The sequence below is a fragment of the Hyaena hyaena genome, unplaced genomic scaffold (assembly GCF_003009895.1).
Source record: "Hyaena hyaena isolate Hyena2069 unplaced genomic scaffold, ASM300989v1 scaffold_254, whole genome shotgun sequence".
Classification (NCBI taxonomy): domain Eukaryota; kingdom Metazoa; phylum Chordata; class Mammalia; order Carnivora; family Hyaenidae; genus Hyaena; species Hyaena hyaena.
In genome coordinates, this window is record NW_024080890.1 from 101,145 (window position 1) to 119,699 (window position 18,555).

The 18,555-nt window shown below is 57.9% G+C and overlaps 2 protein-coding genes and 1 non-coding gene across 10 annotated transcripts in view; all 3 read right to left on the reverse strand.

The window, feature by feature from the left end:
* Window positions 1-495: 495 nt before the first annotated feature.
* On the reverse strand, window positions 496-1,266 carry LRRC3 (leucine rich repeat containing 3). Its single transcript, XM_039245427.1, has one exon. The coding sequence runs from the start codon at window positions 1,264-1,266 to the stop codon at window positions 496-498; it is 771 nt and encodes a 256-aa protein (XP_039101358.1).
* Window positions 1,267-12,932: 11,666 nt separating this feature from the next.
* Window positions 12,933-18,555, reverse strand: part of TRPM2 (transient receptor potential cation channel subfamily M member 2) — a 54,185-nt gene continuing 48,562 nt past the window's right edge. For 5 of the 8 annotated variants that reach the window (XM_039245484.1, XM_039245483.1, XM_039245488.1 and 2 more), the window contains 4 exons: window positions 17,934-18,039; window positions 16,282-16,383; window positions 14,833-14,949; window positions 12,933-14,245 (listed from right to left, as the gene is read on the reverse strand). In XM_039245484.1, the coding sequence (XP_039101415.1) occupies window positions 14,120-14,245; window positions 14,833-14,949; window positions 16,282-16,383; window positions 17,934-18,039 (451 nt within the window). In that variant the 3' untranslated portion in view covers window positions 12,933-14,119. Of the gene's footprint in view, window positions 14,246-14,832; window positions 14,950-16,281; window positions 16,384-16,509; window positions 16,673-17,933; window positions 18,040-18,555 lie in introns of those variants that run through there. The other 3 variants (XM_039245485.1, XM_039245486.1, XM_039245487.1) reach the window with 3 other exon arrangements.
* Window positions 17,903-17,980, reverse strand: LOC120240697. Its single transcript, XR_005530691.1, has one exon. It is a non-coding gene; the product is annotated as a Z6 small nucleolar RNA (small nucleolar RNA).

Sequence of the window (18,555 nt, forward strand, 5' to 3'; positions counted from 1 at the left end):
CAGGAAGTACTACGGGTGGGGGTGGGGGGTGGGGAGGCAAACCAGCTCTGCAGTGTAGGGCCGTCTGTGCCTTCAGCAGGCCAGCCTGCACCCCACCTCTGCGGGCTGACCTCACACTCCTGGGCGCCGGCCCTTCCTTCTCTGACCGCTATTCACACCCTGCAGACACCACGGGGAAGCGGCCAGCCGCGTACAGGGACACGGAGCATCACGGCAGCTGGCCGGGTTTACGTCCCCACCGGGCTGTTTCCCAGCTGCGTCGTGGTGGCCAATGCCCTTTCTCCACGCTTCGCTTTGCCGGCCGTCAAGTGGGCCCGACGGTAACACGCTGGACTGGAAAGGTGGCATGGTGACTAAAACACAACGGGAGAGAGGGTTCTGGAAGGGCGGGGTGCCGCACAGAGGGCTGTGGGGACCCGCCGCTCGGGGGTCTTGCAGGCAGGAGCCAGTCACCGTCTGCTACAAAAGTGCCAGGGGGCACGGGGGCAGCGGGCACTAGGGCGCGGGGCCGGCGGGGCCCCTGGAGGCGGGGGCGCTGGGCAGGGACTTCAGGTGCTCCAGGTGCTTCCGAGCCTCCTCCTGGTTCTGGCGCACGTAGTACACGACGTAGGCGATCACCATGGCGAACCAGCCGAACATGGTGACCAGCATGGCCACGTCGGTGGTCCTGCGCTGCGTGCTGCAGAAGCTGACGCCGGAGTCGAGCGCCTGGATCAGCGGCTTGCCCACGAACTCCTCCCGCACGGCCGTGTGGCAGGCGATCTCGGCCGCGGACTCGGGGTCCAGCTTCAGCTCCCACAGCGCCTCCTGCAGCGCGCACTCGCAGTGCAGGGGGTTGTGGGACAGGCGCACCTTGGCGCTGAGCGTGCCCAGGGCGTCCCTGGGGATCCGGCGGAGGCGGTTGTGAGACAGGTCCAGCAGCCGCAGGCCCCCAGCCAGGCCCGAGAAGGCAGCGGGGCCGATGGTCTCAATGCTGTTCTGGGACAAGTCCAGCTCCCGCAGCTGGTGCAGGTGCTGGAAGGCCCCGTTGGGGACGTGGGCGATCTTGTTGGCGTCAAGCTTCAGGAGCACGGCGTCGGCAGGGATGTCCCCGGGGACCTGCTGCAGGCCCCTGGCGCTGCAGTGCACGGCCACCGCCCCCGCGTGCTCCGGGCACTGGCAGCTCTGCGGGCAGGACGCGCCCAGGCGCAGGCAGAAGAGGAGGAGGAGGCAAGGCCCTCCGGCGGGGCCGGGCGGGGACGACGGGCTCTTGCCCACGGGGCCCATGCCGAGCGCACCTGGGGACGCGCCGCGGGCCCGCGCTCTCCCCACTCGCCCCGCCGACGCGGCGCAGGCGACGGCCGGACACACACGAACTCTCCCTCCTCACGTGCCAGACAAAGCGGGTTCTCCCGGGTCTAAAAGAGAGCGCCCAGCAGCATCAGTGCCCGTGCTCCCGCAGGGAGCCCCGGGAGCACGCTGACTTCGGGGGGTGCCACGGGCCCAGGGGAGCGCGCGGCCACTGCGGGTCTCTGCAACTCGTGCCCGGGGATTCCCAACCAGAGCGGGACAGCCCGGGACACACCCACCGCACATCTAGGGGACCGGGCGCAGGACCAGGCTGCAGGGCTTTCTTAAGCCGGAGAGCGGGGCTGCCCGATGGGCCACCGCCGGCGGCGCTCACCCCGACAGCCCCCGGGGGGTGCGGTAGAGACACGGCTTCTCTCTGTGAGCCCCGGCAGGACGGCAGGACGGAGCACGCGGCACCGGGGGCGGCCCTCTTTAGCCCCGTTGTGCGGGGGAAAGACGGAGACCGAGACCGAGGAGCCAAGCCCTGGGCGCGCGGCCGCGCCGGGGCGCAGAGTGGCGGCGCCGCGCGCGGGGCCTGGTGGGCGGCGCTCGGACCCGCGACCCCGCGACCCCGCGACCCCCGCGACTCCCGGGGCGGGGGCCTTACCTGCGCCGCCGCGTCCGGACGCTGTTCTGCGCGACGCTCCCGGCCGCGCGAGCCCGACCCGGAGCCACACCCGGGCGCAGAGGCGACCCCGGGCCTGCGCCCACCTCTGCGGCCGCTCGGCCTGCGGCTCCGCGAGGCGGGGCCTGGGGCGGGGGCGGGGCCTGGGGGCGGGGCTGCAGGGGCGAGAAGGGGGTGGAGCCTGTGGGCGAGGCCCGCGGCGGGGGAGGAGCTGCAAGGGCAAGAAGGCGCGGAGCCGAGGGGTGGGGCGGGGCTTGGACGAAGCGCNGCGGAGCCGAGGGGTGGGGCGGGGCTTGGACGAAGCGCGGGGGGGGATGGGGCGGGGCCTCGGGGAGGCGGGGAGGGGCGGGGCTTGAGGCGGGGCTGTGAGGCACGATGGGGCGGGCCTTGGGTGGGGCGGGGTTTGCGTCAGGGCTGTGATGCATCACAGGGTGGGGCCTGGGGCGGGGTCTGAAGCTGCTGGGGGCGGGGCGGACATGAAGGCCGACTCTGGGGCGGGGCGGGGATTGGGGCGGCGGAGGGGCGGAGCCGGGCCTGGGCGGAGTCCGTAGAGGGGCGACGCCCGGACGAAGCGGGGCTTGAGGGACGAGGGCGGGGGGAGGGGCGGGGCCGGGGCGGGGCCTGGGAGGAATCTGGGCGTCTGTGGGATGGAAGGTGGGGTGGGGTCTCAGGCGCTGTGGGCGGGGCCAGAGGCGGGCCTTAGGGCCGCACCCCAGTCGCTGGCCCGCGGCCGGCTCTGAGGCTGGGGTCGCTGGGCGTCGGAGCCGTGGAGACGCAGCGGTGCTTTTCGCGAAGGCCGGCCGGCCGCGGACCGCGAGTCCGGTTAGTGAGGTGGCGCCTGCGCCCCGCTGGGTCCTGCCCCCCGATCCTCCCGGGTCCTGGGCCGGGAGTGTGGAGGTGGGGTCTAGCGTTTACGCGGCATCGGAGCCATCTTCAGCGTTTCAAAAGCCGCTTTGCTGTGGGGTAATGACACGCGTATTTGCACTTGCTGTGTTTGACACCTGTGTGCACCGTGAAGCCGTCACCACGAATGAGGCGGTGAATAGCCCAGTTTCCCCTTTCCCTCAGCCCTCCCCAGGCAAGGACCGTGTGCTGGGCCCTGTCCGGAGCTCGAGCTTGCTGGAACTTTCCTGCGCGGAGTCGAGCTCAGCACGTTGCGTTTACTCACGTCGATGCAGCAGTCGCTGGTTGCTCCTTCTCGTGTGGAGTGCGAGCTAGGAAGGTGCCACGCTGGGTGTGCCCACTTCCGTCTCCCATCCCTCTTGAGTTGGCTTGGGTCCGTGGTGTGAGAGAGCATTCAGGTTTGTTTTTTCTGCATGTGGGTATCCAGTTTCCGGGGTTGTTTGTGAAGTAACGGCCCCTTCCCCGCTGAGGGCCTGTGAACCTCCGTTAATATCAGTGGTCCTAGATGTGTGAGTCTGTTTCTGGACTCCCTGCCTTCCATTGGTCCGGCTGCCTATTTTTATGCCAGTTGTCCAAGCTGACTTTATAATTGTTCTTTTTTTTTTTTTAATGTTTATTTATTTCTGAGAGAGAGAGAGTGTGTGAGCAGGGGAGGAGCAGAGAGAGAGGGAGACACAGAACCTGAAGCAGCTCCAGGCTCTGAGCTCTGTCAGCACAGAGTCCAACGCGGGCTCAAGCCCATGACCTGTGAGATCATGACCTGACCTGAAGTTGGATGCTTAACGGACTGAGCCACCCAGGTGTCCCCTTATAATAAATCTTGAATCAGGTAGTGTAAGTCTCCCAGCTTTGTTCTTTCATATTCTTTTGGTCCTCTAGATCTTTTGCACTTTCTCACGAATTTTAGAACCAGCTTGCCAACTTCCACCAAAAGATCCTGTTGGGTTTTGTTTGGGATTCCACTGAATCCATAGATTGGTTTGAAAGAATTAATATCTTGACAATATTGAGTCTCTCAGTCCATGAACATGGTATATCTTCTCATTTATTTAGAACTGCTTTTGTTTCTTTCAGCCATGTTTTGTAGTTTTTGTTTACATGTCTTGGACATCTCTTGTCAGACTTATTTCTGATAATTTTATGTTATTGTAAATGGTATCTTTATTCCAATTTCTGTTTGTTAAATGATAGTATATAGAAATAAAGATGATTTTTGTATACTGAACTTAACTTTGCTAAAATCGCTTATTAGTTCTAGTAACTTTTTCATAGGTACCTTAGGATTTTCTACGTATACAATCATGTTATCTGTAAATAAAACGAGTATTCTTTCTTTCCTGTCTGCATGCCTTTTACTTCAATCTGTGCCTGATTGCTTTGGCTGGAGCCTCTAGTTCAAAGCTGAACAGGAGGATTGAGAGCAGATATCCTTGTCTGTCCTGATCTTAAGGGGAAAGCATTCAGCCCTTTAGTAATAATGACGGTGGCAGATCTTTTGAAGCTGTTCAAATCAGTAAGAGGAAGTTTCCTTTGTGAAAATAAAGGAAACCTCTTGAAAATGGAGTCAGAAGTGCCGAAGGGACACTGCCACACATGTATCACTCCTGCAGCTTCATCACCAGCAGGAAGAAGGAAGATAAGAATTACCTCGTGAGGGAGGACATTTTTCCCATAGGAATTTAATCTCCTCCTTTTAAGAAAAGGAAGGAAGATCCCTCCCTGCTCCAGCAGCAACACACCAACCACCACTTCCTGCCGATCAGGAGACTCCACAACCTCCAACCCTTGTCCTTCTCTGATAAACTCCTGTTCAAAACAACCCTCCCCAACTCCCTCCTGCAACCTGATGAAAGCTGCCCTTCCCTTTGTCTCTTCGGACCTGCCAGTGGCTCAGTGTAGTTTGCCACATTCCAAATGGCTATTCTTCTGCTCTCCCTGAATACACTCATTTTGCCAGTAAAATAACTGGCTGTTTTAAAGGTTGGTACCTCCCATTTCTGGTTTGCTGAGTGTTTTTATCAGGAAGCGTTTTGGATGTTGTCAAATAAATGTCTTTTCTTCATCCATTGAGAACCTTTTTTAAAATTAGTATGTTTATACGGAAGATTATATTAACAGGTTTTCAAGCGTTAAGTTAACTTTGGGATAACCCTTGGGATAAATCCCACTTGGCTATGATGTGTCACCATTTTTGTATGCTGTTGAATTACTTAATAGAGTTAGAGCTGCTGAGGTTATCTTTTTCCTTGACTGAATGTTAGGAGTTCATCTCTCTCAAGAAATTGTCTGTTTCATCTAAATTAATTGATCAGCATAAAGTTACTCATAATGTCCCCTCGTTATCTTTTCATATGCAGTATGAAGTGATGTCAATTCATTCCTGTTTGCATCGAGTCTCTTTTCTTTTACGAATCGGTCAGGATAGAAGCTTATCAATTTTATTGATATTTTAAAAGAACCCGTTTTTAGTTTCATTGATTTCTTTATTTTCTTTTCTTTCCCAGTTGACAGCCATTCTGATCTTTTGCTTACATCGAGTTTAAGCAAACTCTTCATTTTCTGTTTTTTGGTTTCTTACACTGAAAGTTGAGCTCACTGGTCTGAGACTTTTCTTCTTCTCTAGTACAGGCATTTTAGTGCTATGAATTTCCCTCCAAGTCCTGCTTTAGCTACATCTCAGGATTTTGTAATGAAATTCACTAAGTTTGAAACACTTTCTAATTTACCTTTTGATTCCTTTTTTGACTCATGGATTTAGAAATGTTTTATTTTGTTTCCAGGTATTTGGGGATTTTCCAGAGATCTTTCTGTTTTTAATTATTGATTTAAATCCATCATCACAGAGCACACTCTGTATGCTTAGGGTCCTTTTAAATTTGTTAAGGTTCATCTATGGCCCAAAAAGTGGGCTGTGTTAATAATTGTTATATGTGTATTTAATGTGCTCTATGGTTGCTCAGTGGAATGTTTTAGAAGTGTTGATGAGGTCAAGTCTGCTGATAGTGGGGGTCTACAATTTTACATTACTGCCAATTTTCTATTTGCTCTATTAATTACTGAGAGATGGGTATTGATATCTCTGTGACTGTAGATTTAATGTCTGCTTTCCTTCATTTCTACCAGTTTTTGCTTTGTGCATTTTGAAGTCCTATATTCAGATTACTCTGTCTTCTTTATTGACTGACCCTTTATCATTGTGAAATAATGATTGTTTGAATTGACCTTGGTTTTATCTGACACTAACAGTCACCGTGGCCTCCTTGCAATTAGGTTAGCACGGGGGTCTTCTTTCTTCACCCCACTTGAGTCTTGACACTCTGCTTCCTTCGTGGTTTCAGAAGCACCAAAGTATCTTCCTCACTGCATTTCTTAGCTACAGAGGGAAAAATAATAATTTTACAGCAAAGAAGCCTGGCAAAAGCCACCCTACCTATGTGACCAAGGTTAATATCATCAGTAATAAGACAAACCGGCGTCACTTAGCCCTTGATGTGATGGACTGAGAAACACGTAGCAATCACGTCTGTGATGTTCTTGCCCAAAATGCATAATCTCACTGCACTGGCGAGAACACTGCAGACACACCAGAACTGAAATACACATTACAGGATGACTGATCCGTGAATTTCATAAAAGACAGGAAGAAAAGACTGGGTCGCTGTCACAGACTGGAGCAGACCACGAGAGAGGAGAGCTGACTGCCATGCGGGTCCTGGGTCAGACAGGGACATGGGGGTGGGCAGAACAGAATCAGGCCACAGCGTTTTCTGGCAGCGGTGTCCTGGCTGTGGGAACCCACACTCAGCACTCCGGCTCCAGCCAGTCTTCCTCTGCTCTGCTCCCTTTTCCTCTCCCCCTGCCCGTTTGGAGTGAGTGTTCTTATGATGGTGTCTTTTGTCCTGAGTTGAACCCAGCTTTAACTCTTTGCTGTGTTATCACAGTGGCTGCCAGGGTGTCACGTCCAGCTGTCGCTGCTTACCACAGTGGTCCCTCAGGCCACGTCTGGCCATGCCATGTGCAGTGGGTGCTGTGTTGCTGTCACAGCATGCACGTGCTCGTGTGTAGGAACCCCACCACACAGGATTATTTCTGCTTTGAACAGCCAGCTCTCTTTTAAAGAGATTAAAATAATGCGAGGCTTGAGGCTGCCGGCATGTTAGCGTATGGCAAATCAAACAGATGCCAGAAGGGAGCCCGAAATTAAGGAATATTTTAATGTTTAAATTAAACAAATTAGGGGCGCCTGGGTGGCTTAGTTGGTTAAGCGTCCGACTTTCACTTAGGTCATGATCTCGCGGTTCGCGGGTTCGAGCCCCGCGTCGGGCTCTGTGCTGACTGCCAGCTCAGAGCCTGGAGCCTGTTTCAGTCTGTGACTCCCTCTCTGACCCTTCCCTGCTCACGCTGCCTCTCTCTCTCTCCTAGAAATAAAAAAAAGAAAAAAAAAATTAAACAAATTAAATGGGGTTACTACCAAAAACTACAGTGCCAATGCAGGGGACCCACAGACACCAAGCGAGTGGGAGAGTCAAGACGCCATGAGCTCATGCTGGGTGGTTCTGCTTAGGGAATGTTCCAGTGGGGATGGGGCCGGAGGGGCTCCCGCGGCTGCGAGATCCGGATGGTGAGCTCAGTGCTGGTTGTTAACATAAGTGAAAATGCATCGGGCTGCTCACAGTTAAGGTTTGCCCAGGTGACTAAGCGTTTTCTGTCCCAATAACAGAAAATAGTGACGTCTGCCCCTGTTTGCTGTTCACGGATGGTCACAGGTGTCCGTGGTTCTACATCGATGGACGGATCTATTCAGGGCGCCCGTGGACGGCTGTGTGGTAAGCAATCTTCCCAGTCACAGGCCAGCCTTACAGGAGGCCCTGGCCGCCGGCCAGGCTCAGGCCGCAGAGCCCTGAGAGAATCTGGATCTCTGTCCCCTCCGGACCACCAGCCTGTGCTCTCAAAAGAACCAGAAACCTTCTAATGCTCTCCTGGCCACGTGGTCCACCGGCTGTGGCTGCCCTTCCGACTGTAATTGGGCTCAGGGCTGATTAGCTCACCCATTTATCCACCCAGAAGCCAGGCTCCCTGGCCCCGGGGGTGCAAGGCAGCTGGCCCAGCTGGCTAATTGCTTCCCCATCAGGAAGGTGGTTTTGCTGGGCGAGTCTGAGAGCATCTCTCTGGGGACCAGCATGGAGGAGCTGAGCCTGCGGCAGCCGGGGGGGCCGGGATGAAACCAGGCCGATGAACAAAACATCTCAGCGAGGCCAGAGCGCCGCTCCGCTGTCCGTGCCCCTTCCCGGTGCGGGCTCAGGCCTCTCCGCCCCAGCTCCCGCCCCGGCCCAGCCAGGGGCCTCCCAGACACAGCCCCAGCCAGCTCACGGCAGGGGCTGTGGCGGCACGCAGGGAGAGGACACGGGCCGCTGGCGGGGAGCCCGGAAAGGCAGGGCCGGGGAGCCGACCCCTCTCCGAGAGCCCGGCCAGTGGATGGATTGCCGCGTTTTGTCCGCTTTGTCTGGACTGTCTTTTCCAAGAGCCCATTTTTTAATGTCGTCATCACACCGATGCTTTGTTTTTTTCTTCCTCCGTAAACCCTGACTTCTTTGGCCCCTGCGTTTATGTTGTAGCCATTTCTCGAGTGTCTTAAGTTATAGCCCAAGATAATTCACTTTCAGTCTTCTAAGTGCAGCTAAGGCGAGAGCCCTTCCCCCCAAGAGACCCTCCAGCCACATCCGGCACATCGCTGGCTCACGGTGGTGTGCTCACGAGTGACAGTGGCGGTCGCAGGTGGGAGGAGGGTGTGGAAGGGATGCCTTTGCAGGGTGCGGTGGCCCCTCGGTGGTCCCTGGCCAACCCCCAACTCCCGGCCCTCACCGGCCCCTCCCTGAGCATTTGGGGGCGACCAGGGACTGAGCACTGGGCAGAGTCACAGGGACGGCGCCTGCTCTTGAGAGAGGCCTGGCCGTCCCCCCCAGGGCTCCTACCTGGGAAACGGGTGGCTCCAGAGTGAGGACAGGAGCCCCCAGGGAGAACGGAGGCCAGAGGGATGCATCATCGGCAGCGCCCCGCCCTGGACGCCACTTCCTTGGCCTCCGATCTGGTCAGGGGACCCGTCACTCACCGACCTGCACGTAGTTTCTGTCTCTGCGGCTCTATGTTCTTGTTCTTTTAAAAAAAATTTTTTTTATGTTTTATTTATTTCTGAGAGAGAGAGAGAGAGACAGCATGAGCAGGGGAGGGTCAGAGAGAGAGGGAGACACTGAATCGGAAGCAGCTCCAATGTGGGGCTCAAACCCACACACGTGAGATCATGACCTGAGCCCAAGTCGGACACTCAACTGACTGAGCCCCCAGGTGCCTCTGTATGTTCTCGTTCTAACGTGACTGTTCAAAGTGTGTGGCGCAGGTGGCCCCGTCCCGGAGCCGCCTGGTGAACTTGCTGAGATCTGCTGTGTGGTGCGTGTGGCGCACACCTGCTTTTTGTGACTGTCCCGTGTGTGTCTGAGAACCGTCAGTCTCCTCTGGGCCTCTTGCTGCTGCTGTGGGGCGGGGGGGGGGGTTTACAGAATCATATGCACACACATATGTGAGCAGTGTGTGTTTATGCATGTGCTATGTCTGTATGCAGAGCATGAGCGGGGGAGGGGCAGTGAGAGAAGGAGACACAGAATCTGAAACAGGCTCCAGGCTCTGAGCTGGCAGCACAGAGCCCGACGCGGGGCTTGAACCCACGGACCGTGAGATCATGACCTGAGCTGAAGTCAGACGCTTCACCGACTGAGCCCCCTGGGCACCCCATGTTACACATAAGTTATACAAATATAAATATATATTTCATATTATGTATATAAATACATTGCATATCATTTATATAATTTATGTGTAAACAAATGTATATATTAAATATATATGATATACATACTTAATATATACATTATGTGTATATAAATACACACATAACATGTATGAAGGTCTATATGTGCACACACACACACACACACACACACACCCCACACACAAAGACACACACATAGTGACTTCAACCATTGTGTTATTCAGATTCTGCCCTATTTTCCTTTTGGTTCCTTGATTTCTGAGGAAGCATCTCAAATATTACTGTGAATTTCTACCAAGTTGCTTTACGTATTTGAAAAGCTAGGGTGTTGGGTGGGTAACAGCTCCTGAAAGTGATACCTTCTCAGTCGACCAATGCCTTTATCTAACCCAGGACCCATGCGTGTTCCTTGGAGAAGGCCAGGCAGGGGCTCACGGGCCGGCTTCACACTGTCTCCCTCACCATTCTTTTGTAGAGCATTTGCCTAGACAACTCCACACCATCAGCATTTCTGCATCTCTCTGCTCAGGTGATACAGAAAACTACATAGAAAACGAGAGAAAGGAGTCGGGTTATTGCTTTTTTTTAATAGTCCTTGTCCCTTATTTCAAAGCTGTTCCATGCCTCACTGAGAAAGCAATAGACACATTCTGCTCAGAACCCTTTCCCGAGCTACCCGCCCCCCTCCCCAGTCGCGAAAGAAGCCCAGCCCTGGCCACCTCTACGCCGTCCCAGGGTGGCCTCAGCCTCTCAACTTGAAGCTGTCTCTTGCACACTTTATCCACGATCGGATTGACAGTGCTCCCTTTTCTCTGACCTGACTTGCTTTACTGTGAATGAGAAAAATCAGTACAGGTGGTTTGTAAAGGCATCGTCTCATTTATTGCTTCCTCTTCAGCCTCCATCTCTTGGCGATCTGGCCTTGTACATCCTGCCGGCCCACCCCGCCGGCCCCAGGCTGCCGCCGCCGTGCTCTGCAGCCCCTCGCTTAGTGTTCCCAGAGCGCCCGCTCCTTCCAGGCAGCTCCTTCCAGGCTGACGTCTGCGTTGGAGGAACCAGGCGCCGACTCCTGGGAGCTTTGGCTCCAGGCTTCTCACCTTCTCTGTTTAGGGGCTTTCTCCCAACATGCTGGCGGACATCCTCTTCCTTCGAGAGGCTGAAAAGCTTGTGGATGATTCGTCTGGTTCAGACTCCACGGGTCAGTGAACCCAGGAATGTCCTTCTCCCGTTTTCCAGCATGCCCAAGTGGAGAACACGGAGATTGGCATCCGCAATACACCCCGAACAGATTCGCGCTTCCTTTCCCCGGCCCTCTTCGGTCGGTAGCAGGGATGCCCCGTGGTCAGACACGGCCGTGGGTCAAGACTCCTGCTTCACAGGGAAGCCTTGTTTGTCTTCGCTGCCACTGATTCCGGCCACGTCACCTTCCACTCTTCGCCTAGTCCATCAGCAGCAATGTCTGCGGCCATTCGCTTCTCAAAACAGGTACGAAGTTTCCATCGCCGTCCACTTCCATGAGTGTCTGGCAGCCAGTAGCTGGTCCTGAAGCAGCCCGCATCCAAGGTGCCACGAAACAGAGCCAGTCACGTTATTTTTTTTATCCCAATATGAAAACCTCGATTTACACGTGTCATAATAGCTGATGCATTTTGAGTATTTTCTTCCGTTCTATTTCACAGCGACCGCCCTCTGTTGGTCATTGTTTTTTCCCTGATTTTCTCATTCCACTTGACTCCGCTGCGGGTTTACACTGGTTCGTCTGTGTCTGTCCAGCCAGCGGCCGCTCGCCCTGCAACGGTTCAGCTCGCTACCTGCGCGTGGGAATGTGAGCTCGTCCTGAGCAAGAGGACACCATGCGTGTGGATCGCCCTCCGCCCCCAGCTCCCAGGGACACCATCGGGGGGTTTTATGCTAAGCGGTTATTACATTGTCTTCTTACAGCATCCCTTGACAGGTGGAAGACTCAGCCATGCATCTTAATGGCGTCTTTGCTTATGCGGAGCTTGGACTGTGCACCTGCGCACACAGGTGTGTGTGTGTATGTGTGTGTGTGTGTAAATGTTTGTGTCCACCCCACCCCCAAGTTCATATGCTGGAGCCCAAACTGTACAAGTACAGCCTGAGGCTGTATTTGGAGGTGGGGCCTCTAACACAGTAATTAAGGCTAAATGAGGCGTCAAGAGTGGAGCGCAGACGTGACAGCATTTGTGTCCTGGACCCCGGAGCGCCGGCTCCCTCTCCGTGCACATGCCGAGGACAAGCACACAGCCCATGGCGAGGGACAGTGTGCCCAAGCCAGGAAGGAAGCTCTCGCCACAGACACGTGTGGCACCCGGGTCTCGGACTTCCAGCCTCCAGGACTGGAGACAAATGTCTGCTCTTCAAGCTGCCCTGTCTGGGACCTTCAGTGCGGCCGCCCGGCCGAGCCAGTGGCCGACTTTGCTGGAATCCGTCCTAGAGAAGCTCTTTCAAAGGGGACCCTCTTGCCCTGTTGGTGCGAATGCAAACTGGGGCAGCCGCTCTGAAAACAGTGTGGAGGTTCCTCAGAAACTTAAAAATAGAGTCACCCCACGACCCAGCAATAGCATTGCTGCAAATATATCCAAAGGATCCAGGGGTGCTCATTCATAGGGGCACCTGAACCCCAATGTTTACAGCAGCACTTTCAACAATAGCCAGATTATGGAAAGAGCCCAAATGTCCATCGATGAATGAATGGATAAAGATGTGGTTTATATATACACCGGGATACTACTTGGCAATGAGAGAGAATGAAATCCTGCCATTTGTAACAACGTGGATGGACCTGGAGGGTGTTATGCTAAGCGAAGTCAGGCAGGCAGAGGAAGATAGATATCGTATGTTTCCACTCATACGTGGAATTGAGAAACTTAACGGAAGACCATGAGGGAAGAGAAGGGAAGGGGTAAATATAATTGCAAACAGAGAGGGAGGCAAACCATAAGAGACTCTTAAATGCAGACAACAGACTGAGGGTTGATGGAGGGACACGGAGAGGGGCAAATGGGGGATGGGCACTGAGGAGGGCACTTGTCAGGATGAGCACTGGGTGCTGTATGGAAGCGATGAATCACGGGAATCTAACCCCAAAACCAAGAGCACACTTGTAGGTTAGCCAACCTGACAAGAAATCATATTAATAAATAAGTAAATAATAAAAATTGAAATTAAAAAAAGAAATTCTTTCAGGAAGGATGCATGAGTAACATGTTTTGAGTCTTTACACTCTAAAATGTTTATTTGGTGCTGCCACTTAAATGCTAGTTGGGAGTCTAGATAAAAACCGAGTCCCCCTAACACCTGGGTGGGGGAGGGGGGTAGCCACAGAGAGGGCGTGGGCTTGCCGGGTCCCAGCCTGCACTGGGGACCGATGCTGGAGGCCGGATCCGGGACAACGAAGAATAGGGAGCGGGTAGGGGTTCATCAGAGGGGAAATGAAGTCTGGGCCTGAGGAGCCTGCGGGGTGTGACAGGGAGGAATCTGTGAGACGGCCACCGGAGACGCCCTTGGGCCACAGGCAGCAGGGCAGTGGGCTGGAAGAGGGTCAGGGGCCCAGACACAGCCCCCTGCCCCTGTCCATGTCTGTAGCTTTCTCTGCAGGAAACAAGAGGCTGGCCAGGCTGGTGGGGCTTTATAATATCCCGGCCTGATGACTGCTGGCGGTTTCTGCTGATGGCTTGTGAGTCACGGACACTGAGCAGAGCGGCCCCCCGCCCCCTGTGCCCTCCACCTGCCCCTCCCTGGGCTCACGGGGAGTGCCGTGTGTGGGTCCCCAGGACAGCACAGAGGCAGACACCTCTGACCTCCATAGAAGGCGTGCGCTTGCTTGGCTCTTGCCCCACAAAGGGGCTCCGCCCTGAGAGACCAGGGCAGTGAATTGAGGCTCCCACGGGGCCCCACCCCAGGGCAGGTGAGGGCCCCAGTGAGGTCACGGTGGGCGCCGTCGCCGGGGTGTGGGCTCGGGGACAAGGCCACATTCCTGCCTGTCCAGCAAATGCGGGCCTTGGGCCAGTGCACGTCTGGGGGATGGACGGGCTGCTCACGACGTGACCCGGAGGGAATCGCTCTGGCTGAGGGCCACGGCCGCTGGGGTCAGCCGCGGCTGGTGGGATCCCAGGAGCCGTGTCAACGTGAGGAATGGCCGTGCCCGGCCTCAGCTCTCCTCTCAGGGCGCCCCGACGCCACCCGATTCACAGGCTCATCTGGTCAGCGACTCGAGGTGGCCTTGAGAAGAGGCAGATTCCCAAACCGCACCACGAGGTGCCCAGGCGGCAGCCCCTCGCCCGTCCGAGGTCCAGGGCGGTACGTGCCTTGGGTGGCCGGCCTCGGCCTGAGTCCCGGGCAGCCTGAGCCCTGAGGGGGGGCCGTGGGGGGAGCGGCCTCACCCGCCCCGGCAGCAGGCCCGCCAGAGCCCACGGTCAGTAGAACGCCCCGTACAAAGCGGCCACCTTCTGGAGGATGGCCTTGTGGTTGGCGTACAGCGGGATGCGCTTGTCCACAACCTGCCATCGGACGGCCGTCCCGGGGTCACAGGCATGCAGGTGCTGCAAGGGCAAACGTAGGTCCTGACTCCCTCCTGAGCCGGCCCCACCTCTGCCCCACAGCCCGGGGGGCCCCTCCGAAGGGCACGGGCATCCACGCCCGCGGTCTCCGGCCGCTGCGGCCGCCGAGGGCTGCCTCACTGTATTCTTCTATCAAAGGGGACAGAGAGCAGCTACTCCAGGCAAATTCCCACCAAACCCTGAACATCCCTGACGAGAAAGCGCAGGTGGCCTTATGCTCGGGTGTTCTGTTCCATAAACCCAGCCCCATGTGTGTGCCCTGGGCCTTCTTGGTCCCGCTCTGGATTAGGGACAGTGGGACTGGTCTAAGTGTGGGGACATCATCCCCATGAGGGCGTGTGTCCCCAGGGAGTCCCCTCCCGGGGTCCCCGTCCAGCCACCTGATGGAGCCCTCTCACCTCTCTCAGGGCCCCTCAGAGCCCCCTGCTCTCTGCAGCCCCCCGCTCTCTGGTCTTGGCCAGCTCCAGCCCCTGGGGGCCCAGGCAGACCCCTCCGGGGACCTCAAGTGACCCTCAGAGCCCCCTCGCCCCGCCCCTCCCCCTCCCGGAGCCTGCGGCCCAGCCCCATACAGAGTTCAGCCTCTTCAGATCCATGTCGCTCTGGTCTGAGAAGTGGATGCTGATGGCCACGGTCTCAATCCAGGCGTTGTCCGTGTTCCTTGGGTCGTCCACGTACCCTTTGTACACCTGGGAGGCAGCGCAGGGGTGAGCCGGTCTGCCCCGGCCCAGGGACACTGAGCACAGCCCTGCACTGCTCCCGGGCCCCCGCCGGGCTCTCTCCCTGCCCCATGCAGCCCGACCCCTGGCGGGGCCCGCGCCTCCCTCAGCTCCCTCCTGGCCCCTGGCCCGGCACCCACACCGCCTCGGCCGTCCTTGGGAGGATGAAAAAGGGATGGCGGGCCTCACAAACATCACGCCAAGTGAAAGAAGCCAGACACCAGGGCCACGTGAGCACTGTGTGATTCCACGTGCGGCCGGTGTCCTTACAGGCCGGGCCGCAGAGCAGAATACAGATCGGTGGGTGCCAGGCAACAGGGGAGGGAAAGGCAACGATGGGTGATGGAATGTTCAGGAACAGGTGGGAGGTGGTGGTGGCACAATGTGGCCAATGCACTGCATGCCACTGACCTGTTCAGTCTAAAATGGTTAGTTTTACATTGCATGGATTCCACCTCCACAAATAAACGACTTAATTCTTTTCTACAAAGAGGCGGCGCTGTGTCCTGGGGCGCAGCCACAGGACAGCCCTTACGAGATGACAGGGTTCTCGGGTCAACACCCTAAACACCAGCCATCGCCTGTTTCATCCTAGGACGGGAGAGAAACAGGACCGGCCCCAACTCCGTGTCCGCCGAGAGGATGTTCAAGAACTCGTGACATGAAACGCTCTGCGGCCACGGAAAAGAAGAGGCAAGTCTGTAACTAGGAGTGTTGCAAATTAAGTGAAAAAGCAAGTTACAGAGAAACCAGTGCCGTGTGGGCCCGTTTTTATTAAGAGCGTGTGGGTGTTCAGGCGCAGAGAGAAAACTGGCCACAGGCGTGTAAAGAAGTGAACAGAAAGGCTGGAGCGGGGCTCCTGTGGGCGAGTGTGAAGGTGGGTGTGCTACAGCGAACACGTACTGCTTTCGTAACTAAGAAAAGACTTGTGAAGAATAGCGGCCCCGCTGCACCCCGCCCCCGCTCCGGGCTTTGGGGAGCCGCGCGCTGGCCTCCCAACACCCCCTCTGCCCCAGGAGACAGATGCTGCGGTGCCCGTGCGCCCATGTGCTCGGGGCAGAGGTGTGTGTGGCGGAAGGGGCGGCCTGCCCCCTCCATCTAGAGAGAACAGGGTCAGAGAGGGAAGGCAGGTGCCCACGGACCAGGGCCACGGCCACGCCTGCTGGCCCCAGCTCCTTCCTCGGGGGCTGCGGGCGGGGAGCAGGGTCCCCAGTGTCCCCTCCTGCTCACCCTGCAGCCTTCCCCGCCAGCACACGGTGGGGGGCAGGACACAGAGGGACCACAGCAGAAAGGCCACCTTACCTCTGTGCCCTGTGTCAGCAAGTTCTGGAAGGAAGACCAGAACTCTCTACGGAGGACCTGCTTCAGCTTCCGGGGCAGTATCTCTCCTGGGTCCCGGGAGCCCTGGGCAGAGGGGAGGCAGGGGCGGGTCTGAGGGCTGTCCAGAGACCCACCTCCACTGGCCGCCTGCCCAGCGTGGGCAGCAGGCCAGGCCCCTGGAGCCACACAGATGAGTGTCTGGCCGCTTGCCTGTCTGGGGGCTGGGGTGACACTGTCCAGAGCGCACTGCCCACGTCAGCCTGTGCAGAGCAGGGGTGCGTGGGGCCAGAGGCACAATGTTTGGGGAGCGTGCGCAGGCACCGGAGCATCTCTCAGGCACCCAGAAGGTCACAGCGCCCCTGCCCTCTGGCACCTGGCCACAGCAGAAGAGCAGGTTTTAACCACTTGTTTGCATTCCCCACCTGCCGTCTCTCACCTCTGCTCCCCCAGGTGGGACGCCACCTCCCACGCCACCTGCCCCAGGGACATGGGCCCTGCGCCGCCCGCACCGCCTGGCCCCCGCCCCCCCCTCCGGGAGGCTCCGTTTGTTATTTAAGTGTCTCCAACTCCACATCACACCCGCTTTGTCCCTGGGGAGCTGTGGGGGTGGGGGTGGGGTAGGGGTGGGGCGTGCCCCTGGGGCGCTGCGGGGCGGGGGGGGGGGGGGGGCAGCAGGGCCGGGGCTAGGGACGCACTGCTCAGAAGAGCCAGCTGGGGCTGGTCCAGAGTGCCCGAGAGGGAGGCTGAATCAGGTGAGACACTCTCCCAGGGGAGGGGGGCCCGTAGGCTGACGCCTGGCTCAGGGCGGTGCTCCCTCAGCTGGGGCTCGCGGCTGCGGGGGCGGGGGCTGCCCCCAGTCCTTGCTGCAGCCTGGGGGCCCGGTGGCACCACCCCCTGCGCGTGCCCGCCAACAGGCCGCCCCCAGCAGAGCGGCCACTGGGCCACGGTGGGCGCTGAGTCGGGGTTAATAGCGACGTCCTGGGAGGAGGCGCAGAGGAGAGGCCCCCGAACGGGGCTGCAGCCCAGATGCTGTGCAGCAGCCCAGGGCCTGTTGGGGACTCGGTCCCCCTGCCAGGACCCCCACGACACGGGTGGGGTGGGAGCAGGCAGGCTGATCTGGGAGTAAAACCTGGGGGGTCCAGCCCAGGGCCTTCTGGAGCCCCGTTATGTGTATCCCCACCAGGCCCCGGGGTGCACCCCGGCCCTCCGAGCTGAGGGGAGTACGCCCCCTCCCCCAGCCCTGGCCGCGGTCCTGTCCTTAGGGCTCAGCTCAGGGCTGCACACCCACAGGCAGGTGCCCGCCTGAGACACCTGCATGGGGGGCCACGTCCACCCCCGAGGCCACGAGCTCTGCAAGGAGACGCAGCCCAGCCCCTGACGCAGCCGCAGCGCTGAGCCCGGTGCTCGGGACGCAGTGCTCACCCCAGGGCGCATCTGAGCCATTTTCACTACTGCAAAGTGGGTGCACAGGAGGGAGAATCCCTTCTAAAACGCCGAGTCCCGATCTGTCCTTCAGAACCAGGGACAGAGTCCAGAACTGCCCAAGACGGGGACCGTGGGGGGCTGGGGTTGGGTCAGTGGGCGGGGTGGATGCACAGACAGATGCCCCCTGGACAGACCCTCGCAAGGCCTACCCCTGGCAAGGCCCAGTGTTCCGAGAGGGAGTGCTTCACCACCAGCACTTCGAGCATTTTCTTGATGCTCTTCCTGCAGATGGCTCCGTCCTGGTTCCGCCTCCACCTGTAAAAGGCGCGCAGGGACTTTGCCGTCAGCAGCCCCCAGCCCTGCCGCGAGGAGGAGGGGCGGGGGGAGCCTGTGTCCTTTCCCAGCACCTGCTCCAGGGGAAGAACCGTCAGGATGTCTTTCCTGCGTCAACACCACTGGACGGACTGGAGTGGGCGGGCCTCTGAGGAAAGTATCTTTTATCGAAAGCCTCAAAGCAGCACATGGCGCGGCCCCAGCTGCCCCTCTCCCTGCTCTGGAAGTGCTGGGTGGGGCCCTACGTGTTTTCATTTGTCCGCGGTCCTGGGCCCTGGCCATGGCTTTGCCCTCCTCCAGGCGGCACGCTAAGGAGGGGGACCCACGGGGAAGCAGGGGCACCTGTCGGGGGTGGGGACAGGCCCGGGCGTTCCTGAGGGACAGGGACACCCCGCCCTGCGCCTCATCCAGGCCCCACCACGTGCACGTATGACCTGCCCCCTCAGCTCCCAGCACGGGTGGAGGGGCCCGTGGTGACTCAGTGGCCCGGTCAGTGGC

What these genes read in the sequence shown, in the direction of transcription:
- LRRC3 (XM_039245427.1), bottom strand. Translation starts at nt 1,266, where the DNA reads ATGGGCCCCGTGGGCAAGAGCCCGTCGTCCCCGCCCGGCCCCGCCGGA.